The sequence below is a fragment of the Myotis nattereri genome, assembly GCF_964212035.1.
Source record: "Myotis nattereri genome assembly, chromosome: 6".
NCBI classification, from domain to species: domain Eukaryota; kingdom Metazoa; phylum Chordata; class Mammalia; order Chiroptera; family Vespertilionidae; genus Myotis; species Myotis nattereri.
The window spans coordinates 21,629,546-21,657,181 of NC_138081.1; the positions used below are offsets into that span (position 1 = coordinate 21,629,546).

The 27,636-nt window shown below is 47.3% G+C and overlaps 1 protein-coding gene across 4 annotated transcripts; it reads left to right on the top strand.

Annotated features, from left to right (window-relative positions):
* Positions 1 to 580: 580 nt before the first annotated feature.
* On the top strand, positions 581 to 24,089 carry TFAP2B (transcription factor AP-2 beta; the record flags this gene model as incomplete). 4 transcript variants are annotated; one of them, XM_081094911.1, is made up of 8 exons in its annotated part: positions 581 to 930; positions 2,171 to 2,629; positions 7,385 to 7,445; positions 15,248 to 15,467; positions 17,310 to 17,428; positions 19,607 to 19,748; positions 22,730 to 22,989; positions 24,028 to 24,089. In XM_081094911.1, the coding sequence occupies 8 exons, from the start codon at positions 904 to 906 to the stop codon at positions 24,087 to 24,089; spliced, it is 1,350 nt and encodes a 449-aa protein (XP_080951037.1). The 4 variants fall into 4 exon arrangements, with proteins under 4 accessions (XP_080951037.1, XP_080951035.1, XP_080951034.1 ...); XM_081094910.1 differs by lacking the exon at positions 581 to 930 and adding an exon at positions 1,868 to 2,026; XM_081094909.1 differs by lacking the exon at positions 24,028 to 24,089 and having other exon boundaries at positions 22,730 to 23,907.
* Between the last annotated feature and the right edge of the window lie 3,547 nt (positions 24,090 to 27,636).

Genomic DNA, 27,636 nt, shown 5'->3' on the forward strand with positions numbered 1-27,636 from the left:
TGAGCATTAAAGTGGGGACGGCTGCACGAGCCCCCATGTCGCCTCCGTCCTCTAACACATAAGCATCATCTCCAGTGTCCGGTGGATGTCCGCACACATCATTGTAAACAACGGGCCCACCGGCTTCCTCTCCTCTCCCCTCCAAACGCGGAGACAACGCCTTCTCATTCTGCTTTTTAATCTGCACACCAAGCACCTCGGGGCGATCAGTTCTTCCCATCAGGAAAGTCCCTCTCCAGGAACCAGGACACCTCCTGCTACACCAGCCCCCTGCGATGCTCTCCCTCACTGCCCTGTCCCGGGGAACAGAGGCTGCTCTGCGAGCGGCTGTCCCCAGCTCAGTCCATTGAAGTTCTGCCTCTTTCCTGCTAAACTTTTTCCCCCGTCCGCCTCTGCCAGCCCCCTCGTCTGATTACATCTAGTAATTCTCCACTGAATGAACGTCATTTACAATAGTAGGGGAGCTCTGCGCTGGCTGCTGCTTCACGCTCCATTTGTCCTCCATTCTCCCTTTAAAGTACTCGTGTAATATTAATAGTCATGAATATCAATTATTATGAGGCGGTGTAGGCAAGCGGAGGGAGGAAGGGGCGCCCGAGCAGTCTGAGCCCAGCTGCGGGTGGAAGAGGACGGCTTCTGGGGCCCGGGGAAAAAAAAAAAAGGCAGAAGAAAAAAAAAGGCCAAAAAGACAGCAAGAGACCGGTGAAGAGCTCTGTGTGTGACAGCAGTGCCAATCTTGTTTGGGGGTGGGGGGGACATTTTTTTTTTTTTGATGGCTGGCCCTGGAAACACTTCAAGCTCGGCTTCTGGGTCCAGCTCCTCGTTTCTTTGCTGGACTCCTTGATTTTTTTTTTTTGGAAATCATTGTTTGATTTTGAGCAGTAACCAGGCTTTTTTTTCCAGATGTTAGTCCACACCTATTCATCCATGGTGAGTTTGGATTCACGTTGTACCAGAACTGCATGCTCCCTCTCGCTGTCTCTCTGCGTCTCTCCGTCTCTGTGTGCGTGTCTCACTCTCTCTGTCCCTGTCTTCCTCCGAGCGCCTTTGGCTTGGTAATTTAGCACCATAATTGGACGAGGCTGCAGCTGCTTCTCTTGCATTGTGTGTTCTCCGTCTGAGCTCTTGGAGTCAGCTGGGGAGGGGAGGGGGGGAACCAAAGAGAAAACTTTTCATTTGCTACTGCAGTTTAGAAATTGAGGTGACTATTTCTCCAAAAAGAAACACAGGGACTTTACCGTGGCATTTGCACAGCGGAGAGGGAGAAACTTCAACACCCTTCTCTCTCTCACACAGACCTCCTCTTTTTTTTTTCTTTTTCTTTTTCTTTTTTTTTTTTTTCACTTAGTTTACCATTCCAGATAGGACCAACAGGGAGTTCTGGGCTTTTTTATTTTCCCTCCTTCCAACCTCAAGTCCTTCATTTTCACACCCTGGAGTATCTAATAGCATTAGATAGAGAAAGGCAACCTTCAAAATAGCTCCTTCAAACCACAGCTCAACTTCACAGGGGCTTAGGATGTGATTCCTAATGAGATCCATTTCAATCAAACACGATTTCAATTCATTCCTCTTGGGGCGGGAGGGGGGACTGGGGACCCAGATCACACAGATTCCTCGCAGCTCCTGGAATTGTCGGGCGGTGTGGGGAGTCCCTCGGGCGGCCCCCTCCCCTCCCCCCGGGTTGCCAGTGAAGGAAGAAGTTGGTTTTGAACTGGAGGAGCAGCACAGCTGACAGGGTGCAGTTTCATCTGTTGTGCTTGGGAACCCTGGCAGAGTTAGAAACAATTGCCCTGAACACCCAGAAGAGCAAAGACGATCTGTAAGCCGGCTCTATTTTTAACGAAGGACTTGAGAACCTCACCCCATGCACAGCGATTTCCCCCTCGCCCTTTTTGCTGGCTTTGCACTCCCCACGGAAGGCTCCGATGTCGGTTGTGTGGGTGATTCTCCCCATTCCCTGCCCCCCAAAGCCTTGCCTTTGGAATTGCTGAAAATCACTCGCCCTCTGAGTCAACTTGGCCGTGTAAGTTTCAGACTCCTGCTTCCCCCGTCCCGGGAAGAATCACTGAAGCCGGTTCTCCATTTGTCGCTTGTATTTTTTTTTTTCCTTCTTCTTCTTCTTCCCCTTCTCTTTCCTCTCTCTCTCTCCCTTTCTCTCGGCTCCCAGGACCGGCACGATGGCGTCCCGAGCCACAGCTCTCGGCTCTCCCAGCTGGGCTCGGTGTCCCAAGGACCTTACTCGAGCGCCCCGCCGCTGTCCCACACCCCGTCGTCCGACTTCCAGCCGCCCTACTTTCCGCCCCCCTACCAGCCGCTCCCCTACCACCAGAGCCAGGACCCCTACTCCCACGTCAACGACCCCTACTCCCTGAACCCCCTGCACCAGCCCCAGCAGCACCCCTGGGGGCAACGGCAGCGGCAAGAAGTGGGTTCGGAAGCCGGCTCTCTCCTGCCCCAGCCCCGGGCCGCCTTGCCCCAGCTCTCGGGCCTCGACCCCCGGAGGGACTACCACTCGGTCCGCCGGCCCGACGTGCTGCTGCACTCGGCGCATCACGGCCTGGACGCGGGCATGGGTGACAGCCTCTCGCTGCACGGCCTCGGCCACCCCGGGATGGAAGACGTCCAGGTAACCACCACCGAACAAACGAAAATGACAGTAAATGTATCGCGAAGGCTCCGGGAGAGGGGAGCGGCGGGGGAGGGGGGCTGTCTCCTGGGGGAGGTGGTTTGCATCTTTAGGGACCCGCTGGACACAGCATGTGTAACGGCTTCTGTCTGTAGGGACGTGTGTGGCTCTCTAGTGGTGATGTCTGGAGGTCCGATTATGAAAGTAGAACCGCTAGGAATGAAATCATGAAGGAGGGAAATATGTGTGTGTAGCTTGATCGTTTAGCATCATCAGCATCAAGGCTGGATGTGTTCGTCTCGCCTTCCTGCTACCGGCCCCTTCCTGTTCGCTGGTGTGTTGTGTGAGCGACCTGGGGACCCTCCCCACGGCACCTCCTCGCTCAGCCCGTCCTGGAGTGGGCCTGGCCCCAGGACTGGGCAGGTGAAGACCCAGCTGCCTAGGGGCTGGGGCTACTGTGCAGAGGCACAGGGTCCTCTGTAGGCTCAGAGGTTCTGCTGGATTTGCAAAGACTTGGTTAAGGCACTTTGGAAGAAAAACATGGGCTACCTTGATCCAAGCCAGGTATCCCTTAGAATGTCCCATAACCTGCAGGTCCCTTTGCCAAGATGTTTGAATTCCAGAACCATCACCCAAGAAATGGAATATTTGTGGGAGAGACCCAGAGAGCCACAGTTCTGTTTTCAGAGTCCACGAGCACAACTACTATTTGAGAGGTCCTGTTCACCTTTCGGTCCATTAAATGCCTGTGGAGCAATATTCTCCAGGTCCCTCTCAACCCTCCCCCTCCATTAATACTCTTCCTCCTCGATGTTACCATCCCAATGGAAAGGCATCACGTGTTTATTTCTTAAAACAAAAGGCTCAAAACACTCCCCCTACCCACACACCATCCCATCTGCAACCTACACAATGGAGCCTGATTTGGTTGAGAATACTTGATTAAACTAAACAAAGAGACATCAAAGAAATGCTTTTTAAAACCTGTCTGGGTGATTCTAAGCAGGTCTCCTTTGGCTCTTTAGTTTAAATAGTCTCCAGAAAAGATAAATATGGTGGAAAGGTATTTAATTGACACTTTGGTCTCCTTGGCATAGTTGTATACTTTGTGCATTATGGTAGGCATACCTCGGAGGCAAAGAAAAACGAAATGGGAAAGGGAAAAGGGTGCACAAGTCCTTCCTCTCTATTTTGATGAAGAAAAGAAATGTATGCTGAACAGTTAAAATGCGGTGGCAACATCAAATGCTGTCTGTGGGTAGTCTGTGATGGTTTACTGTTTTAAAGGAAATTCAGTTATTTATTGTTTCCAAAAAATGACGGTCTCACCTGATTTGTGGCTGAATTTACCCACCGTAATAAGAATGATAGTTTTGTTGATTTAATCGAGCTTGACTGTCCCTGTCTGGAGATCATGCTCATTTCAGAATATCATATGAGAAAAGAAATATTTAATAGTTGTGGGTTTTTTTAATGCATTGGAGTGATGTGTGTCTGGGGGGAAGGAGTTTTTAAATTAACCTTTCTGAGTACGGTTCAAAGTGCTAGATAATGAAAGTGGATCAGCTCATCACCATTGCTGTTGGCAGTGCTGACACTGGCTGTCACTTCACCCCCACCCTGCTGGCCGAGTGGCTCAGGTGACCCAACAGAGGAATTCCCCCCAAAGAGGGAACGGATTTATTTGGTTTTAGATGTTAAAGAAAAAGATCGTTGTGAGGCGCTTTGAGTGTTTTGGGTGTTTGGCCAAATGTGAAGGGTGAGAGAAAAATGGGGCTAGCATTTGGGAGAACACCCCTGTCAAAGCGTGGCCAGTGGGCCCAGCTGCTGCAGGTGGGAACACAGACCACAGAGGCTAAGGTAGCTCAGAGGGGAGCCGGTGCAGGCCCAGCCTCACGGGTTCCCCACCCCACCTCTGCCCAGTTCATGCTTTCCCCAGAAGCATCCCAGCCAGGAGTCCGGGGAAGTGGGGAGGCTCTGGGGACTTTGTGTGGATGGTCCCGGGTGCTAAGGGTGGCGAAGGATACACCCCGCACCTTTCCCAGATGGGGCCCATCTCGTGAGGTGTGCTTGTCTTGACACAGGGTGGATGACAAAGACGGGGAAGAGGAGATGTATCCAAGACCAGAGCCCAGGATCCAGAGGTTCCATTTCCAGCTTCAGGATCTGGAGCTTGGGGGGCCCAAAGTTACAGGAACCTGCTGGGTCTCAAAGTTCCCTGCAGCCAGAATGGGCTTGCTGCGCGGGGTTCCACAGGCCTGGGCTGTAGTCACGGTTCAGTATCAAAGGCCTAGTGTGTGTTCTGGACCCCCACCCCACCCCACCCCACCCCGCCCGCCAACCAGACAGATCCCGAGAGTGCTGCCTGCTGGCGGACTTCACAACCAGGGGTCCTCATCTGGCCAAGGGTTGGGGGGCTGTTGTGTGACACACACACACACTCACACACACACACACTCACGGCCACCGCCCCAACCATGAGAGGAGAGCTAATTAACCAAATGCTCCTAATATTTTTTTAAATGAAACTATAAAACCCTGTCAATTTCTATTTCAATTTACTCACAGGGGCTATTAAACTAGCAAATCGATGCTTGGGTTCTGGGTATGCTACATTTCACCGTGTGTGTGTGTGTGTGTGTGTGTGTGTGTGTGTGTGTGTGTGTTGGTGGTGGGGGGCAGTGTTTAAAAAAAAACTTAGAACAAACAGCATCAGAAAGAAAGAGGGGCTGAGATGACACCTCGTTTGGAGTTTGTTTAGTTGCCAGGAACACCTCTTTGCTTCTTCCCATCAGTTGCTCTCTCACCTCTCATCACCTCTACCACCCATGAGTATAAACACATGAGGCTGTTCGGTCAAACCTCCCAACGCGCGCGCACGCGCACCCCCCCCCCCCCCACACACACACACAGGCACACACACTCACTCCCACACACCCCAGTGTCTTAAAGCAACCCCTGGTATCACTTTTAACTAAAGAAGTCTAGTAATTACGAGTCTGAGTTGTTTTTCTGCGCTTCCGCATGCAGTCCTAATTAAATCTTTACGATCCTCCCTGTGACGATTAAGCGCCAGCATGCTGCGTGAATATCCTGTACAAAAACCCAGCAGGCGGCCGTAATTAGATAGAAAATCAGACAAGAGCCTTCTCATTAACTACCACAACTACCCCACGTCGCTGATGAGGCGTATATACATATTTACGTACCGACGTGAGGGCGAGGTGTGGGGGGCGCACTGGTCCGGGCGCGTGAGATCGCGGGGCTCTGCCCGCCCCCGGACGCAGGCGAATGCTCTGGTCCTGCGTGGACACGTCGCCACTGTAGACACGTGGGCACAGAGAGCCGCGAATCGTGTGTGTGTGTGTGTGTGTGTGTGCGCGCGCGCGCGCGTGTGGTGGGGTCTCTTGAGGAGTTTCCAACAAGTTCCATGAAGTCGGTCTTGTTTTTTTTTAAAAGGCTTTTTGCTATTTCTTAAGATGTGCCTGGCATGTTGCAACTTGGGAAAACGGTTCTTACTGAGAATAACAATTTCCCTCACCTTTCCGAGAACGGAGGAGTGACTATTAAATACCCAAAGAAACAGAGTAACGTGCCCCCTCCACGATTAGATCATCTCATCTCTAGTTTCGAACGCGCTGCTTGTTTGGGGCAGGCAGTCTCTCCCCTGGGAGGAGCACACACCTTGTCTGGGATGCCGCACGAGGGAGGGGGTGGGGAGGTGCTGTAAAAATTCCACCTCGCCACCGGGCCCTTTGCTTTGGACTTCTCTGTACCATGGGTGACGAATGGGTCCAAGCTTAGATTCCTGTGGATCAAGGAAAGCAGTTGTCCGTTTCAGAAGGACCCAGCATTTATCCTCATTGCATGGGCAGGGAAGGGAACCCACTGCTTTTGGAGGCCCAGGGATGCACAGCCAGACAGTGAGAAACCCATTCCAACAGCTATTTCCCCTCAGAAGTGCTGCCAACACCCAGGGTGGAAACTTGCCTTCTGGGGGATGAAACTGTGGCACAGAAGATGAATGCTCTTGCCAATCGCCAGGTGCTGACTGGGAGCATCCGGGCCTCTGTGTGTGTCTGTGTATCTGTAGTGACTGCCGTCCTAACAGGTGTGCTTCCTGCTGGGCAGCTGGGTTGAGAGGGGAGCAACTTGTGCAGGTTCCTCGGAGGGACTGTCGTACAGCAGGAAGGCCACAGTGCTTGGGATGTGTATGGACTGCAGTGGGTGTGCAGTCCTGGGGGCTTGCAAACATGTTCCTATGTGTTGCTGTTTGCATTCCATTCCAAATTGCTCAGACTTTAATTAAAATCCCATAATGTAAACTGTTATGTATTTGTGAAATGATTCTGGAGTTAAGATGCGCAGGGATAGAATAGAAAACTGAAATTGCTCTTACTAATATTGGTGGAAATCTTTCAGCTGTTGCCAAATTTTCACAATTCATAAGAGCAAATAATATAAAAGTTTACATGTCTTATGTAATGTCTGTGTTGAATATAATAACTGAACCAATACCACATCCCAGATGACTCTCCCAGTTTCCTTTTTCCTCTTCTTTCATGGGAAGAATGTATAATTTGGGTGAATTTCATCTCGATGTCGATTTGGAGATAATAATGATAATAATAAAACCTCCCTTTGTGAATTAATATAAATGGAAATAACAGACACTCCAGTTTGGAATGACATGATTTATGTGTGCGATTCTTTAATATCCAGTCAATTTGAATAGTGATGTTTTTATATTCACAGTCAGTTGAAGATGCCAATAACAGCGGCATGAATCTATTGGACCAGTCTGTCATAAAAAAAGGTATGGAATATTTCCCCCCAAAAGTAACCAGAGTTCTCCTGTGCATTCATGGTCTTCATGATGAGTTTTCACTTTGGGCAATTCATTATTTTATAAGACACAAATGTTTGTTAACAATTACAGAACAGCGGCTGTCTGGGTGAAAGGGCATGTCGGGAAGAAGGAAATGGGGGGAGGAGGGAAAAACAAAACCGCAGGCAGAAACCCGGATGAAAGAGACAGAGGGACAGAGACTATTGCCATTTCTCTCCTGGTACATTTGGTAGCAATTCTAAATACTCTCTCAAATGATTGCACTACCATCATGTATGGAACTAGCTGGGAAACACTGCTTTCAAAAATGTACTGTAATTATTTCATTGAAACTGGAGTTTGCTGAACTAAACCCTAGGTCATTGAGACAGTGCCCTCTCTCCTTGTTTTTGCATTTGGTTTTTTCGGTGGTACTCTGTTCCCAGGACTCTGTGTTTTATGAGTTGTTCCTTATTTTGTTTAATTGTGCCAAATGTGTCGCTAAATATGCGCATCCTGAGAAGCCGAGCCAGCCAATGCACATTTCTAAGTCTTCCTACATATGCGTTCATGATTTAGTGTGACTGTGGAATCACCCCATACTGTTAAAGGGCATGCGATATTAACAAATGTTTGCAGTCTCTTGTACAGCTGTAAGCAAAATAATTAACTAATTAAACTAATTAAATGTAATTACAATAACTCATTTCGGGCGTATTGCAGCTGCTTCATTTTTCCCCTTCTTCTCTGACTGTCACTGAGAGAACGCGTGGCGATTAGTGTGGCTGTCGCAGGGCCCCAATGTCACTCACATGCCACAGATTTAGGAGCTTGAATGTGTAAACAGAACGATCTTTAATTATCACAAGAACTGGTGTTTGGAGATACATTTTTAACTACAGTAACCCTTTCTTATCTATGCTGGAGAAGACCTGTCCTTGTTTGGTGTCAACAAGCCCCAGCCTCAGTCATTTATGATTCATGGGAGCCACATGACTTGCACAAAAACAATGAAAGATGTTTTGGAAAATAATCCAGAGTCAAGCTGATAGAGTAGGAGGGTTGTGAAGTGAGGATTCCAAGAAGGGTGAGGCATTCTACATTTCTTTTACAAAAGGCAGAGAAAGTAGCTCTGAGAGGTGGGAGCTGGGAGGTGGAAGCTTAAAATGATGCCATTTGGCTTTGGAATGAACGAAGAATAGTAAGGTTTGGGGCAAAACTACTTAAGTGTTGCTTTAAATATCTCTCCCTCTCTTCTTTAGATAGTATCGTTTCTTCAGTTTTTAATGCCAGCTTTTGGGTTCGCTCCAGTGTCTGGTTGCTTAGATTTGCAACTGTGCTGACAGCTCACTTTCACCATTTCCTCTTGGGTCTTCTCTTTTGGTTAATTGCTGGTTAATGGGGGGGGGGGGAGAGGTGTAATTCTTCATTGGCTGCTTTTGTTTCTTTCTGTTTTAGTTCCCATCCATTTTCATGGAAAGCCAGAATCCTTAGCTCAGAGTTCCAGATCCTAGAAGCAGCATTTGGGCTGGCAGTGGGGCATGCCAACCGATGACCAATCAGAAATGTTATTCATAGCCAGGCCAATAAACATAATTGGAATTTAGCTTGCCTAATCAAAGGGAGCTGAACATACAGTGGGGCCTTGACTTAGGAGTTTAATTCGTTCGGAGACCGAGCTCGTTAAGGAGCTCGTTAACTCAAATTACTCTTTCAACTCAATGCAAAAAATCGGCGGAGAGACAGCTGGTATCTCAAAAAACTCGTTAGTCGGGACACTCGTAAGTCAAGGCCCCACTGTATTCTCAGATGTGTGAGGCTTTCCTTTCAGGGCTTGTATGTGTTTGTCATCAGAATGTGAATATTTATGCGTGAAGGTATCTTCAGGAATAAGAAAAGGAGGATAGTGACTAAAGATACTGGTTTTGTTTTGGAAACATGCAGTACTTGTTATGGCCCTAAAAGGTTTTTTGGTTTTTTTTTTAAATAACGTGCAGCTTAAAACATCTAAGTGGCACCCTTGTCACTTTATTGATTTAGGAGGTGTGGTATGAATAGGAAGTGTTAGGTTTACTCCATTATTTAATATTTTAGGTATTTGCTTTATTATTACATGAAGAAAAGATCCCAATATCATATTTTTAGTTTCGGAGAGTCATGGGTGAAATAGGAGTAAGTGGTTGATTGGCTTTTGTAAATTACTATGTACCACTTAAAAAAAGGTTATGAGTTAGTTCATTAGCTCCTGCTCTGCTCTTTGGTCTCCATCTTTGTCCCACCCCCAACCCCCACCTTTTGAGGGATGTCTCCAAAAGATTAATTTCAATAAAAGAGGAGGTAAGAAAGTTTTCTGAACAAAATATTCTAAATTTCAACAACTGGCAGGGGAGTCGGTTGCTTAATTTATTTTCTAATGGGCTTTTAAAGAGATTTTTAAAAATTCTGCCTTGTTAGTAAAATTGCCCCAACTGGCCCAGGTTTGGGTGTCTCTGCCTGTTTATGAAGCCAGGAAATTTAGGTATAAAGGATCTTGATCTCTCGATCTCTCTCTCTCTCTCTCTCTCTCTCTCTCTCTCTCTCTCTCTCTCATTATGGAAAGACACCCCACTTTTAAAATTTGACCACTCCAATTTTTCAGCCGTGTTGATATCACCCCATAGATTATAGGCCAGCTCTCTCGTTATGTTTGCTATCTGGGCTTAGCTGACATTTCTGAAGTAATTTAGTTAAGAGGAAATGAGTTGTTCCCAGTAGAGAGAGCAAACGAGTGGAGTGAAGGTAGCCAGCGTGATAAATGGCTCTTTCATTTGAGGATCTCCAGAGCTCGTTTACGGCTAATTTTCTGGATTGGCCCCCTTTGAGCTATTAATGCAATGGGCAGGGACCGTGGCCCCTCTCCTCTTAGCTGCCCCATTAGAGCTCCCATTAAGCTGCCAAGTCTCAGAGTCTCAACTCCATGGCAGGAGTGGGGGGTGGGGGTGGGAATAATGAAAGGTGCTTTTTAAACTCTCCTAATCTAAACCGGCAGAGGGTGGTTAATACGATTTGAAGGGGGCTGGTCAATGAGCAATCAATAAAGTAATAATGAGAAGGATTCGGTACATTAACAGTCTAAAAATCCAACGAGACATTAAAAAATAATTCTTAACTCTCAGTTCCATTAGGATTGGGAATCTGGGCTGGTTGGGGGTGGGGGTGTCCAGCTAATACCATGATCACTGCCAACATCCTACAGACAAATTAAAAAAAAAAGTCTCACCTAGATTTTAAGAAAAAAAGGTTTGGGTGTAATCAGAGGCCAATATGCAATTGGTTATACACCTTAGGCATCAGAAAAAAAAAATGCTGGGATTTCTTGGAAAGGCTCGTGTGGCTGGAGTCCAAGGTCCAAATGTGACTGTGGGGCATTTTCGTTGGTCTTAGGGATATCCTGTTTGGTTAGTTTCAGTGTAACCTCCATTCTCTCCCTTTTCCCCGTTAATTCTGGCCCCTTCCCCACAAAAACACCTTGATTGGTGCGGATTTTCTTTTGGGTGGGGGAGAATAGAGAATTTGCCAGTTTCGATTACAGTAGGTTCTGCTGGGATTCTTCCTTCTGACTTCAAAGGTCAAAAGGACTGAGAGTCTGAAAAGGTGTGAGTTTCCTCTCCAGCGAAGAGGTGTGCCTTCCCAGAGCTGACTTGGATCCCTCTTGATTCAAGTAGGAACTCTGAGATACATTCCAGCCACCCAGGGAGGAATCAGAGTGCGTAGAATTTCAAAGCTGGGAAGGTTAGACGCGCTTCTTCCACCCCCCACCCCACCCCACCTCCGGTGTGGGAACATAGAGAATCCGTCAATGACTTTCTCGAGGTCCCACGTCCCACGCGTCGAGTAAGCCATGGGACCCAACTCAGTTTCTAGCCTCTTTAGACTTTGTCCCTAAAGGGTGCCAGCTCTGGATGTCTGCAGCTTTTCTTATGTTCCAGCTTTCTTTGTGGGAATCCTTTTATTTTTCTTTCCAGGATTTCAGTCCTCATTTTGTACAATTGTTATATATACGTTTGGAATAAAATTTAGCCCTCTGGTAGATGAGAAACAATGCAAGTGTAGGGAAAGGGGGTGCTCTGTTGGTGAGAAGTAATTATTTCAAGCAATGCTCAACCTCTTGGAGGCTTCCTGGTATAGTTTACACATCTAAGCTCAGGTACCTTTCAGAAGGATGTAGCCCTTGAATCTATTTCTTCCCCCCCCCCCCCCAGCAGATCAGATTAAGAGGGTCTGTTTCCAGTCAAACACAAAGATCTAAAAGCTACAATTTCACACTTAAGTTTAACGAATACAGATTAAGAGCTAGCCTGTTAACACTTTGGCTCTGTATAGTCCACTAATAAATAATATTCCTTCTAATCATTTTTCTTCCTCTTTCTTAAATAAAACTCCAGTCACAGTAATGGAATACTATTCAGTTTTTAAACCTTTTCCTTCTCCCCAAAATAAGGCAAGGGAAAGGGGAGGAGGGGAGCAAGTTTCGAGGGTGTTACATCCAGAAGTTGGCCATGCCATCCAACTGAGAACTGAAGAGAGAAAAAACACACACACACCACAAAACAGTTTTAATGTATGCACAGAAAATTGTAAACATGTAAAGAACTGAGAGCTTCGTGCTGAGTTTTGCTATGCTCCATTTCCTTACCATTTCCTGCTGTCGCTTTAAACCTATCTTAGTCATCTCTGGGTTCCGTGAGCAGGAACAGTGTACTCATAATTACTAACAAATCAACCGGGCCCTGTTGCTCCCTGGGTTTATTGATAAACTGGAGGAAAGCAGAAGGGGAAAGACCAAGAATAAAATATGGGGTTAATCAGCTGAGCTAAGCAGGTGTGAGAGTGGAGGGGAAGGTAGATGATAACAGTGCTATGGAGTTACAGGAAAGTTGGGACTAGAAATGTGTAGGCTCTAGTCTAGGTGACCAATGCTAAGGTCCCGGTGGAAAAGAGGTTTGTAACCTGAGGTTGAGAAAATACAGGATAGGACTATGACGGACACTTAAATTAAAAAATGGAAATATCTGATGCATGTCTGTTCAAATAGTTGTTTATGGATAAAAACAAACAAAAAACTCCCCCCCCTTCTCCCCCAGACAGCAGTGTGCTGACAGAAGCTGACTGGATTGGTGATATTTAGGTGATAATGTATATGTGGAAAGGAAGGTACAGTCCACGGGAGGGAGCAATACACATTCCCCAAAGGAAATAGCTCTTGTCAGGTAAATCAGGCAATTAACAATAGTGAAATTAGAGGGCAGGTTATAAAGTGTCTCTGAAGGCCTGGCTCTTTAAGAGATCTGGCATCTGGGGCTGTGAGAAGCAGGTACAATTCCAGTCCTCAGGAGATACTCAGTTATCCAGGAACTAGGAACTGAACTTACTATTTTTAGATGAGTGGGGTTTCTTCTGTTAAAATATTCTAAGTAGTATTTAAATATGAAAATGTTGCTGAGTAGCAAGTGTGAGATTTTCATACAGTTTACTTCTACAGCTCATACCATGTCAAAATACAAAGGGCAATCTATATTTTGGGGGAAAGTTTTCCAAGGTGATCTAATGTCAGTTTCCACGATCATAATTTATTTGTTTATAATGCTTGAATATGAATCTGACATACGGAAATCGGAACTGCTGTGAGGAACAAGATTGATTAAAACAGATGTGGATGCTGTATAAGAGAATTAAATGATAGATGGTCCCATCCCAATCACTGTCTATTAAGTGAATTTAACTCAAATTTAATTAATACTCACACTTCAACTTTTTACTGGCTCCCTCTTAAGTGGGAAGCAGCATCACTGATGAGAATATGATGAGGGGAATGAGAAAGAAGCAAGTCCCTCTGTAACTCACCACCTCCACCACGTCAGTGCACAAGATCCCCTCTGCTAGCTGACATCATTCATCTGCCCTGGGATAAGGTCTTGGACTCTGTGGACAGAGCCAGAAATCCAAAAGTATCTGCTAAGCACTGGCAGAAGGGAATGCTTCAGTCCAACACCCACTGCCCTAGGAAAGCCCCCTTCCACAAAACCTTTGTAAAGGGCCGAATACAATTCATAGTAAATGAAAGATTTGGGACCTACCTGGCTTTTAGGAGGTTCTATCAGTGGTTCTCAACTTTCTGGCCCTTTAAATACAGTTCCTCATGTTGTGACCCAACCATAAAATTATTTTTGTTGCTACTTCATAACTGTAATGTTGCTACTGTTATGAATCGTCATGTAAATATCTGATATGCAGGATGGTCTTAAGCGACCCCTGTGAAAAGGTCCTTCGACCGCCAAAGGGGTCGCAACCCACAGATTGAGAACCGCTGCTCTAAATAATCATGAAGGTCTGAATGCTGTTATCTGTGATACAGAGAATAAGCTGTTACCAAAATATTGTGCTGGTTAGTCTGTTCGATACCAGGGAAATTATACAACTTGTTTGACATGTAGAGTTCTAGGCTCCCGATGGCAGAAAGCGCATCTCTTTCTACTACCAGGATTACAGGGTGAGACAGAGTCCTTATTAAAGAGGGGGAACGGAAGCCCCCCTTTTCAGTAAATTTCCTGGACTGGTGATGAACAAATACTGCTGGAGTATTTGGAGCCTCCTTACCCAGTGGAAGAAGCTGAGGCATAGGGCAGGTCGGAAGAAGCCGCCTGCACAGTGGCTTCTAGGGCTTGCAAAAAGCAAAGTCCAAGGGAGCCAGAGTGCCAGGGAACTGGGTGGTTGACCGTTCACTGTTCCTCATTCCCAGCCTTCTGGTTCTGCTGAGCCCCGCCTCTGCCTGGGGTGCAGATGACACTGAGACAATTAAACAGAAATACAGGCTGGAGACACTGAGTGCGCCTGGGTAGCAGTGGCAACCAGCTGTCAGCTCTTATTAACTTCTGCATAAAACATACCTTGAGTGCGGTTTGTTATCAATTACTTGCCGAAATGAAACAACTGGGGCAAGGCAAGACCGCAGCTCACATGAATTAGAGTGATTGGTTGATTGATCAGGGCACCTGTTGTAAATCATAAGGGCTCCAAACAATCACAGCCGGTGCTTTATGTTAATTTGTAAACAAAATTCATGTCACTGCGGAATTGCTTTCACTGGAGAGGAGCATTTGGGTTCATTTCTAAATGAATCTGCTGTTAGGATGTAGGAAAGAATGCGATCCGTTTTAGAGAAATGAGCAACTCTGGGGCCCAACCTCCCCAGCTTAATGGTATTTATTACTTGGTCGGTCTTGGGCACAGCACCTGATGGGGCCCACCCTTTTGATTCTCTCCAGTGATGACCAGGATTTGGGTCCAACGGGAGAGGAGAGAGGCCCCACTGCATTACCATTTTATATCATGCAGAGTGACAATTCACCTTCAGGAGACAGATGAAGAAACCAGGCAAGATTCAGAGAGGTTCAGTGACATGTCTAAGGTCACCAAGCCAGCATGGAATAGGATTTTCCCGGTTCCCTAGCACAATCCAAACTCTGGGTTGCGTCTTTATGTGTGTATGTAACGAAGGGGGCCGTGGCCAGCGACACTCCTCTGTCTGCACACACGGGGTAAATTTCCAGAGGACTGGCGGCTTTTCCATTTGCTGGTACACAGTGCTCTGAACGCACCGCAGCGCCACAAACACTTCCTCCTCCCGCTTTCCGCTTAGCGCGCGTCCTGTGGCCCGGGCCCTGCGCACGCACGGACACATTCTATCAGCCGGTCACCAGGATCGAAACCCGGTCACCTTTATGGCATATATTTTTTTTCTCTCTCTCTAGTTCCGGTTCCTCCCAAATCTGTGACTTCTCTGATGATGAATAAAGATGGCTTCCTGGGAGGCATGTCCGTCAACACCGGCGAGGTGTTTTGCTCGGTTCCCGGCCGTTTGTCTCTGCTCAGTTCCACTTCAAAGTACAAAGTAACGGTGGGGGAAGTGCAGAGACGGCTCTCGCCCCCCGAATGCCTCAATGCGTCTCTCCTCGGCGGCGTCCTCAGGAGGTAAAACGCCCCCACGCTAGTTATTCTGGGGCGAGGGGGAGAGGGTTCGCGCCAAAACCTCTGGGAAGCTGGACGCGGTTGCTTAGCAACCGGGCGGCCGGAGCGCGGAGCGAGAGAGGAGTTGCGGGCCGCACGTGGTGAGGCCGGGGGCGCAATCGCCTCCTGCGGCTCCCGCTCTGCAGGTCCGCGCTGCCTTGCTCCGCCCCGGGGTGGGTGCTCGGCCCTGGGAACCTTCCACTTTCCCAGCCCTGGCCCGCGTCCCGCTCCCTCCTAGCCCCAGGACACTTCCCGGGCATGCAGCCTGAGTGAGACCTGAAAGCTACACACACTTGTCTGAAACAGAAGTTTCACAGAGCAACCCTCTTCGTACCTGCAAGGTACTCTGATCAATCTCTCTATTTTGATTAAAATGCAGTTGGCGTCTAAGTTGGTCACAACCCGCTAATGCACTGTGCCCCACAGTTTGGAACACTTTGTTCTAGACTTGTGACCTTCTTTCCTCAGTGATATTACCACCAATAATAACAATGTCACCGCTTTAGAAGTATCAATAGTTATTCCTTGGGGCCATTAAGATACGCCCTAATAGTGGAGGAAGACAATCCATAGGCTCCTTGTGGAAAGTTGAGGTGGCTTTTATCTTAAGATGTAAATAAAGCCTCCCCCAGAGTCCCTGCCAAGGCCTGAACCCTTTGGTAATGGCGCTGACGCGAAGGTGACATTGTATGAGGTGAACTTCTCCGGTTAGCCCATTTCAGGGGTTGGTGGCCCCCTTCTTTCCAAAAAGTGGCTGAGGGAATAGCAAGAGAGGTCCGAGTAACCGGTTCTCTTCTTGTGTTTTTGCCCGTACCTTAGCAGGTACAGGGAGAGCCTTGGGAGGAACTAAGGGTGTGACCTGCGGGCTTTTCTCACTTTGAATCCTCTAGCTGAGCTCTACTTCGGTTCAGTTTTCTAGTGAGTCCTTTGAGCCCCAGAGTGTGGAAGTTTCTTTCAATCACCCCCAGGCCTTAAGCGTGTGTGTGTAAAACTTGCTGTGAGATTAAGTGAGATAATATAAAGTGTTTAGCACATAACTAAACTCCCCAAAGTGTTAGTTTTACTGTTGTTATGATTAGCATCACCATTAGTTTCATGTTTCTATCTTCCTTCCCCTTTTAACCCAATTCCATTTCATAGTGACTCTTTTTTAAAAAAAATATACATATATGTTTTTTTTATTGGTTTCAGAGAGGAAGGGAGAGGGAGAGAGAGATAGAAACATCAGTGATGAGAGAGAATCATTGATTGGCTGCCCCACACTGGGCATTGAGCCGGCAACCCCGGCATATGCCCTGAGTGGGAGGTTCCTGGGTCGAAGATGCTCAACCACTGAGCCACACCTGGCTGGGCTTATAGCAACTCTTGACCCCTTCCTTGCAAAGCCCACCTGTTTCAGCTAGTGCCTCCTCCTCTCTAAACCACCCAGTTCTTTCCTCTTTTCTGCATGGCTGTGCTCGCCCAGTTTCTGCTCACCTAACTGGCTCTGTGACAAGGAAAGAGCTTGAGTGTGTGCAACATCTACCTTCTCTAGACCCACAACCTACACCCTAATTATTCCCATCTGCTATCATTTTTTCCTCATGAGATAAAAAAAAGAAAATGCGCAATTTTTTTTATGCCCTGTATTGCAGAAATTAAGCAAACCTCAGCGAACTGTCAGCAAATAACCAAAAGGAAGGGGGGAAATGTGCTAACCTCAAGTTAAAACCTCTTCAAGCTCCACTGGGCTTTAGATTGCTAAGTCTAAACTTTGTTTCAGGAACACTCCGAGGTTAATCAGAATGTTAATTCTTGCAATTTCAGAGCCAAATCGAAAAATGGGGGGAGATCTTTGCGGGAAAGGCTAGAAAAAATCGGTTTGAATTTACCCGCGGGCAGGCGCAAAGCAGCAAATGTCACGTTACTCACCTCCCTGGTGGAAGGTAAGCAAGACGTGTGGCCATTTCACGAAGTGGCTGAGCTTAACTGTCGGCTGAAGGCTGACATTTTACACATTTCATGATTAACTGGAAATCATTGCAATTGTTGTGCCCTTATGAGTGGATGTCAAGCGACTGGTGGAGAGAGAAGTTCAAAGGTCTTTTTACTTAGAGGGAGCCAGCGATTGTAGAGAGGCCACTGGAGGTCTATAAGGGTCCCTGTGCTGTGAAGAGTACTCAGGTTCAGCTTCCAAGCCAGTGCAGGGGTCACCTCTGCTGCCAGGTGCAGGGCAGAGTGTCTGAAATACCCTCTGAACTCTAGCAAGAGTCACCACTGTAAATAGCAATCCATTCTATACCCCTTCTCCTTCCCAGATTTTACGTCTGAATCAGGAGTAGCAAATACATTGTCTAGTTATGAAACTATTATTACGTTCATAATTCTCAATGGTTATTTTAAACTCGTGTCACTCCCAGGGCCCTATCTCCTGCTGATTGATTACATGGGACTTATTGTTATTGAAATACAGCTTAGTAAGGCCTAGGAGAGAATTGGGTGGGGCGTGAGGAAACATGGAAGGGAGTCATGTATGATCTTCAATATAGATCCATCAGTTATGAATTAATGAACATAGTTACAACAAATGCATTATTATTTGCTCATCATTTTGGGGTTGGGGGTGATATTTATGATATATATTAAAAAGGATCTTCTGAAGTCTAGAACAAGAGGATCTGCTGTTGAATTTGTGGGATGAGGAAAGAACAGGAAATACATCCAGATGGTCCTAATGGGGGAAGTTGTAGAATTTTGTCTAGAGGCTAACATGTATGTTTTTCCTTCTATTTTCATGGGTGTTAGATTATGACACTCATGTGGGGAACTGGTTTTTGGAGGACAGGGTCTTAGACTATGTAAGTAGCAACCATAAAGTCATCACTTTTATAGGCACCACACTTTGCCAGCTTTAGGGCAAAGTTGCCTGGCCCAAACTTACCCTCCACTGGCAACAGTCACCAAATATCCAGACCACATTTATTAGTGGTTGACTCTCAGCCCGGGGGGTTTACTTTTTGCCCTTCAGTGAATGGGTAATATCACAATCGTCATTTTTAAAAGCAGTCATGGTAATCTCAACCCAAGACAGGGATTTGGGTGGAAAAGGGTGGAACTGAAATTCCAGCAGTTGGTTGGCAGTTTTCAGTTTTTTGAATTGTTGCAAGCACCATTTCTGGTCTTTTGTTGTTACTGTCATAATGATGATTAAAGTAAGACATGGTTCTTAAAAATAATGTGGCTATGGGAGAATTCAATGTATTTCTTTTTCATGTTTGGGATCTTCCCTCGAACCCCTAAGGCTGTGCTTTAAAGGGTGATAATGCCTTGTTTGAGAGGGGCTTCCACAGAAGCTGGGACCTCTCAGACATCCAAGTTTTCTATAGCTGCCCTGTCACCTTTGTGCAGTCGATAAGTAGAAGGACGATAACAGGGACCTCTGAAGAGGAGAAACCAGAAACCTAAGTAGCTAGAAACAGACACAGACACAGAAAATAAATATTTCATTGCTGGATAGAAATACTCATATGTGTAAAATGTATATGGAACAACATCTTTAATGTTCCATATGGGACATCTTTAATATATGTGGATATCTGCACACATGATTTGTGTTTGTATATATTGGTTATTAATAAGAGACTTTTCCTAATACAAGTATAGGAAGATACAAAAGATAACACAAAAGATAGGAAAGACTTTTATATTTATCTAAAGTGGTATAATCCTACTAAGAAGAGTGGTATCTATCTTGAATATCCAACCTAGTGTCTATGGGCAATTGCAAAGTGGCTTCTGAATATATCGGCCCAGCTTTTCCTTAAGACAAAGCATGGGGTGTGGAGGCCCTGAAGCTATTCAGGGAATATCTAACTAAGAAATGGCTGCAAGGATAATCAGGGAGAGACTGGAAAAAAGAGGCAGGAGCAAAGTTTGTTCCATCAAGTCAATTACAGCCTGACACTCATTTTTACTTCAGGCATCTGTCACACCTTTGCTTTTGCCTCCCAACAGCTGGCCTCCTCTGTAAATAATAAGAATTGACCTCCTAGGGAGCCCCTCCTGCCCCGGCAGGATGAGAGGCTGGGTGCTGATGATTACCTTTGCTGCTGCTGCTTTTGCAGGAGAAGCTGTTCATTTAGCTCGGGATTTTGGCTACATCTGCGAAACAGAGTTTCCCGCCAAAGCTGTTTCTGAATATTTGAACCGGCAGCACACAGACCCCAGCGACCTGCACTCCCGAAAGAATATGCTGCTGGCCACCAAGTGAGTGTCCCAAATCCCTGACTTCACCTGGCTTGTGTGTGTGTGGGGGGGGGGGGCGGGGGGGCAGGGCAGGCGTCCTTTTTTTGGGCAGAGAAAGTGCTCAGCCCTATAAGTAGGATTGATTGGCAGCCTGTGTATTGCAGGCTTGGAAGCCCTCCCGCTCAGCCGGTAGTTCCCTCCTCCCCCTTACCCCTCCCCTCTCCCCCCTCTCCACTCCCTCTGTTAATTATGGGCTGTGGGTTTGGGGTAGCCTCTGTCTCTTCTGTTTCCAAGTTTCTGGGGAGGATGGCTTTAGGCTTCTGAATGCAGGCTTTTCAGAGTTCTCTTCTCCAACCCTGGGGATAGCAGGCCGATCTCTTCTCCGTGGGTCCTTGTTCCAGTTCTTCCCCGGATCCCGATGTGCACATTTCTGCCTGGGTCTCACCTCTCCCTGTCATGTCCACACAGCCACGTGTGCTCACTCAGGGTGTCTGTGTGGCCCCCACGTGTGCCCATCTCTACCCGCCGCTCTAATTACTCTCTTTCCAACGTTGCTGTTTGGCATCTTCCAGAGACGTTAAATTTACTACAACTCCAGAGGGGAAAATAGTAAATCTCTGGCTAAATTTAGGTCTAGAGCTCATTTGAACTTTTACAGTGGGTTTTCTATTTATTTGATTTACTCCCGTCTTTGGCTTCCGTGTCATATTGTTGGTGTTTTATGGCCGGCTCAGGCCTGCAGTGGGCGGCGCTGCGTGCGCCCGCACGTTTCTCTCGCAGGCGCGGCCCAAGCGGCGCGCTCATTTATTTAGCGCTGGAGGACGCGGTTTGCTCCGTTGACAGCGTAATTTAAAGAAATATATGGAAGGCTGAAAAATCATTTGCTCAAATTTGTCCAGATGTTTTTGAGACGTGATTGGAATTTGATTGCCCCTTTCCGCAGGGTCAAAAAATATTAATGTCCCAGAACTTTAATTGCTTACAGACCCTGGTTTGGGCTTTGAAGATGGAAAATGTTTGACTTTTAAGCATTTGTTCTCCCCAGTTCAGAATTTCCTTATTGGCACTTCGGTAATGAGTACAAACTTAAGGAAAGACTTGAACCATCTCTTCCAACGATCAAAACCTGGCACCCACCCTATTTTTAGAAGGGTTTCCTCTGATACTAACAGTAGCAATAGAATAGATCTTTGTCAGTAAATTGCCCTCCTACCCCTTGCCTTATGTCTGGTGGTGGGTGACCAGTGTGCTTTATAAAGGAGTAAAGGTCCTGGGGCGGGTGGGGGGGGGGATAAAACGAAACGTATAAAATCGATGACAGGATTCCACAAACCACTCTGCCACCTCCCTAAGGAATGCTTGGAACTCCCCCCCCCCCCCACCCCCTTGTGGCTTCTCTTAGGCCAGCACTTCTTAACCTGGGGTGAGTCTCAGAACCATCTGGGAGCTTTATCAAGATATTTTTTTCCTTTTTTTTCTTTAATGTATCAAGATATTTTTGTGTGTGGACCTAGCCCAAAGCCCCCTGAATTGGAATCAGTGGGTGCTCATTTGGACCCCACGATGCTTCTGGGATACCTCGGGTTTAAGAACGGCCCGATGTAGGTCAGAACTGGTACATGTTTCTTCTTTGGTGTGAGGATGTATGTGTGCATTTTGAATGGAGGAACCAGAAGATAGGGGGTGGAGAGAGGACGTCTGTTAGTGTTCTCTAGCCACCAGCCCTAAAACAAAAAAACCTTTCATATGGGGGGGCCGGGGAGGGGGGGGAGGTATTCTCCACCCAGGTTCGCCATTACTCCTCCTGGGGGTAATCTGGGAGGGGACGCCCAAGGGTCACTCCCATTAGCCTCCAGGTTCCTGCCTGCCTTACCTGGTGGCCAGGCCAGGTGTCAGTCACCAGGTGTCAGGTTATCCCAAGAGGGCCTGGGGCTGGAATTCTGTCGTTTTTCATTTCTCACCACCCGGGCTAGCTGTGGTGGAGGAATGAGGCTGATGGAATGAGCCTGCCAGTGGGTAAAAGGCTGTGGCCTTTGGGCGCCATGCCTCTGACTGCCAGCAGAGCCAAGCCATGGGACCTGCCGGGCTAAAATCCTCCTGCCTACCTCCTATATATAAAATTTTTCAAATAAGCTCAATCTATAGTGAGGCCCACAGGGTTTTTAAGGCTGGGAGATTCCTCTAAATTATAGGTGCCTTGAGGAAATAAAAAGAAAAAACCTTCAACAAATAAAAATCTACCCCTCCCAGTGTCTTAACCATCTACCTTTAGGATTTATTTAAACAGTGTCGGAATCCTTTTATATTGTGTTGTACAAAGGTTTTCAGTCACTCACACTTGAAAGGAAAAAAAAAGAGGGGGGGGGGCTGGAAAAATACCTCCCTTCCCAAATACTGCAGGTAAACAGATTTTTGCTTTGAACGGAATCAGCATTCTCTTCTGCAATAAACAGTTGCTTGCCCTGGGCCATGCAAGGCTCCAGCAATCTGCTTCTGTGCCAGGGACAGGCGTGTGGCCCAGGGGCTGAAATCTTTCAGGGCTTTTTGAGCCTGATAACCAAGAGGTTGGAGAGGCAGGGAAAAGGAGGAGGGAAGGAGGGGGGAAGGGTTTTTAAAAGAACAGCCAGGTGAGAGCTAAAAATGGCTGAATATTCAAAATCAATCGCTAAAGCCTAGCAGATTTCTCAAAGCAGTTACCAGTCCTGGAACGAAGGGGGGGGGGGGGGAAGACTGAAGGGAGGGGGTGGGGGGAAGATAGGCGGTGGGATGCAAGGGGTGTATACGCTCGCCACCCCCCGCTTTCCTTCCAGTCCCAGCTGCTCTAGAAGGGCGAGCGCTGGGAAAGGAAACAGAGCGGAATCGCTCACATTAGCCTCGCTCCCCGGCTGGCTCTACGGTGACCGGGCGCCTCTGGGCTTGTGTGAGCATCTCCTTTCTAATGTCAATGACAACGACACGAAGGGTGATTTTTTTTTTCCTGCTCCTCTCCCACCCCTTTGCAGGCAACTTTGTAAAGAATTTACAGATCTGTTGGCGCAGGACCGGACGCCGATTGGGAACAGCCGGCCCAGCCCCATCCTGGAGCCGGGCATCCAGAGCTGCCTCACGCACTTCAGCCTCATCACGCACGGCTTCGGCGCCCCGGCCATTTGCGCGGCGCTCACGGCCCTGCAGAACTATCTCACCGAGGCGCTCAAAGGCATGGACAAGATGTTCTTGAACAACACCGCCACTAACAGGCACACGTCTGGGGAAGGCCCAGGTAGTAAAACTGGCGACAAGGAGGAGAAACACAGGAAATGAAAAATTTTAAAAAAAAAGGAAAAAAAAATGTTTTAAATACAAAAGGAAAACAGGAAAAAAAATAATTTTAGCTTTAAAATACTGGATTGGCTTTGGAAGAATTATATTAGGTAGAATACATATGCAATCAAAATTAAAACAGAACAGCTAAGTAACTTAAAAACTGAGCCGTCCCACGGAGCAACAGTATCGGTTCTCAGTGTCTATTGCAAGATACACTTGGAGACAACCGTCCGGATTTTCCACTTCGGTTCTTTTCGAGCTTAGTCATACTGATAATAAAAGAAAACCATGTTTTTACCCCCACCCCCTTTGGAAAAATAAACATAAGACTAAACATGAGAAAACGCTAACTTATTGGAAGAAAATCGGAGAAACTGTTGGTGTCAGTGCTTTGACAGCTGGTTGACTGAATCGCACGAACTTTTTAATTTTTGATATATTTTTAGGAAACTGTCTCGCGAGTCCCCGCCCTTCCCCCCTCACCTCGCCCTTCTCCCAACTACCCTTTTCTATTCTGCCCTCCCTCCCTCCCTCCCTCGAGCTATCACGGGAGTCTGCCGGGATGAACGAGATGGTTAGGCCTTTTGCATTGTGTTTCAGGCCCCCCTGCCCCGCCCCGCGTTTCGAACTCACCGGTGCCGGCTCCGGGCCAGCCGCTTGCCTACTGAGGGAGGGCGAGGGCGGGCGGGGTGGGAGGCCATCGGAGATGCAGGCGGCCGTGGCTGCAGCTTCTGGTACCCGCCCTGAGCCAAATCCGGACCAATAGGTTGATTCAGACTCATCATCAGTTCTTTTCAGAAATGTCACTAGTTCCCAGCCTTGCCAGCATCGGCATACAGAGAATCTTGCATTTGTTATATTTGTGTCATCTACCAATTTTAAGAATAATAGTAAAAAGAAAAAAACAAACCCACACCACAATATGAATACGTTGATTAGTATGTAATTCCTTCGGAGGGGTATGTACCATTTCATTCTCTTCTGTTTTCCAAAGCTTTGCCCGCATGGTTTATGAGCTTCTTCAAAGAGGACTGGGGCTTCCTACACAATCTATAAGGTACAGAGAAAAAAAAAATCCGATCCCTTTTTAATCAAAGCCTGTGTGTCAGAATTCTGCAGGGGCACTTCTTTAAAGAAGCTCAAAGGGAATAATTTAGAAAGTGGCTAATAAGAGATGGAAGCAGCTCTGAGTCTAGTTGCTAACAGATACCTCATTGCGGAATTCTGTGGAACGGCTGAACTGCAAAATGAATGTTAGGGGAGAGGAGTAAGGGTTCTTGGAGCCCTCTATTTTAACAGTACTGCCCTGCCTTTAAAATGGGTTCTATTTCCTTGGGCTCTTTGGCGACTGCTATGTTAGCGGGCAGAGAAGCAGCTTTGGCAATGTCCTGGGGAGTAGTGGGGGCAAGCTCCCATGTTTCAGCAACAATTGCTTTCTTACAAGATGCTTTATGAATGAGGCACTCTCCCTCTCCCAGGCGTGCACTTGTTTTGGTATATGTTGCTAAAATAATGCAAAGTGAAAGGAGATGTATTTCAGCTTTGAATTTCACCGCCTGGATATACAGTACTGGGGCTATTCCCAGTGGATACAGTTTCATGCATTTAAGATCTCTCTCTCCTGGCAGCTCCTCTCCTTTCTTGAGTTTTATCTGCGCATTATCTGGAAATAAGATCTGGAACCCATTGTCCCCACCCTCCCCAAAGCGGTGGGAAGTCCCCTGGGGAGGGGTGGGTGAGGTAGTTCTCTGAATTTAGTATCATACAGACACCTCTTTATACAAAGTAGACTTTAGGACGTTTGCTACATTCCTTGAAGATAAATGGGGTTTCCAGTTAGGACCCTCTGGGACGCTCAGTTCTGCCGCCAGGGTGGGTCTTGGCCTCGGAAGGTTGAAAGGCTGGGTTTAGGAAGCTGCTGGGAGCTTTGCGTAGACATTTTCTATGGGGGAGGGAGTTAGGGAGCTAGTTTCAGGTCACCAGGAGGGCCCAAGCAAGGGTTAATGTGACACTGCCAGCTCCTTCGGGGGGCTCAGCCCTAGAAGCGTGTTAGGAGTACCAAGGCCGGGAACTAGACCTTAGGGAGCGTCATGTAGACACTCCATCTCTCCCCAGCTCAGAAGCCTGCGCCTCGGTCCGAGGGCCTGGCCGCTGGTATTAGATGTATTCTGATTGCCAAAGGCCAGGAGAAACCACACTGAAAACCATCGTCTCCTTTCCTTGCAGGGCAACGCGCCCCACGCGTGTGACGTGCGAGAGACGCGATGGACGCGCCTTGCTCTTACTGTGCAGGTCCTGAGAGCGCGTGGGCCACTCGCGCCCAGTCGTGTTGAGGACATAGAATCAGCCGCTGGAGGGGCCGCGGGCCGCCTGGGCCCTTCCCGCTCTCGGTCTCATCTTAAGGGCTAAGGCGACCGAGATAGCCCCACTCTCCAGTAGGTAATGGGGAGGCGTCCTGGGGGCTGCCGGCGGCGGGGAGGGGTCTCAGCACCGCCTAGGCGCTTTGCTCCCAGCGGCCACCCTGGGCGCCTGCTCCTGCAGGGCGGCGAGGGGCCTAGAACTGTCCGGGGAACCGGAGTTTCCCCCACCTTTGCTAGGACGAAAACTCTCCATCCTCAGGCTCCAGAAGCGGGTGATGGAATAGGAATGGTCTTACTTGGCTGCTCAGGCTTGCGTGGTCCTGCACCCTCATTCCCAAGTTCCTCCCACGCCCCGCCCAGTAGGGCTGGATGCGGTCTCCTCTGCCCCCAACCCGGGGTGGAGACAGCCCTGGCCCCCTCGCCCTTTTGCACTTCTTTCGTGTACCACCCCGCCCCCTTGCTTTCCTTAGCCAGGCCCGCTATGTTTATCTGATAATTGAGTTATTAGAAGATTGGGTTTCCTTGGGCCCATAAATCAATAAACAGGATTAACTCAAGAGTTTGCCTTTTTTTAAAGCGAGCTTTTCTGAGTTTTGTTTTCAAACCAAACAGGTGAGTTGCAGCTCTCCCCCCACCCTACCCTCTCTAGACAATTTTATCAGGCCCTGGCCCCCTCCCTGATGCTCAGGCCAAAACCAAAAGCACTAAAGATAGAAAGGAGCAGTCAGGACACAGCCCTCGGCCCCTCACTTTCCACTTTGCAAGTTCCTTTGGAGGTTCTAACGATTTCCCCGACCATTCTCGTCCACCTGCCTCTTCCTATAGGAATTTCCAGTCTCAGGGGGCACTTCCCCCCTGCCCCGCAAATAGTGGCTCTGGTTCTGGGTGAGCATCCCATCTCAAAGTGATCTTGAACTTCTCTCCCAAACTCGGAAGGTACCCCACCCCTGCCCTGCCCCAATTATCTTGAACTTTCTTTCCCCCTCTCTGGCGCCACAACCTTAGCTTTCTCCACCCCCCACATAAAGAACCGAAGAGGCTTTTCAGAGACTGGGGGCTGTTTTCTTTTCTTTGGCCACGGAAACTACTTTCTCTCGAGCAATTATTTCCTATCCTAAGAAAACGTTGGTCGAATGGAAAACCTGAAACCCCAAACTTACCTACACACGGTATCTCCGGTACAAAGCCTTACTTAAAATGGCAACCTGTTCCTCCTCGGAGTGTTTAGAGAGAATTTGTCATCACATCTGATATCCTGGAAGGGTAACACATTACATGGAAAGGAAATAACCTTAAACCGTCTGATGTTGCCTCAAGAGCCCACACAGTGTTCCCCTCCTGTGCTGATGTATGTTAAATTATGGGGGAGGCGGAAGAAAAGAAAAAAAATATATCAAAATTAGTTTTGTTTTCTTTTTAAAAGCGGAACAAGAACTATTCTTTAAAGGTCAAAATTGACTCCTCTGCTGAGTTGGTCTCTAATTCACTAAGATAGTTTTTGCCACATAACTTCAGTCTGGTGACTCTACAGGAGAAGAGCGCGGGAGGGTGTCCATGTTAAGTTTGTATATATTTATTTATGCTTAATTTAATGGGAATGTGTAAATATGGCGAGCAAGTAGTTTGGGATTATTTATCTGTGAATCTATACCTCTGTGAATGGGTGGTTAAAAAAAAACACAAAAAACCCGCTTGACCCTAGATAGAATCCTATCTGACTTTTTCTGTTCTTTATAGACAAGCTGTTATGGTAATGGGTAGAAATTGGTTTATTGTCCAGTGTTGATCTGATTTACATAAATAAAAAGATCTTTGTGTTTTTGTTGTGTTTTCATCCTCAGTTTCTTGAATATGGAAATTGTTTAATTCAGAAATTAACAGACAGAAAACCCCAACCCTAGCCAAGAGGTTTTTGTCCTCCCCTCACCAAAACACAGGCAATGTCTTTGTTACATCATAAATACAATAAATTTCGCTTCTCAGAAAAACGGACACTTTTGTTTTCAGTAGAGGTGTTTTAAAATTCCAAACTGACACTCTTCTCTCCTATTTCTAACCAAGTTGCAATAAAAGCTCATGTTAATGGTATCTCTTGCTTTATTTTGCCCTTTTAAAGAATGAGGCGTCAAACCTACTTCCTAATACGTACATTTAGTGACATGTCTCAGCACCTACAGGGGCTCTGGGTGCAAATAAAAGATGATGCTCCTCTCCTCACTGCTAGTAGTACAGCGTCAGGCACA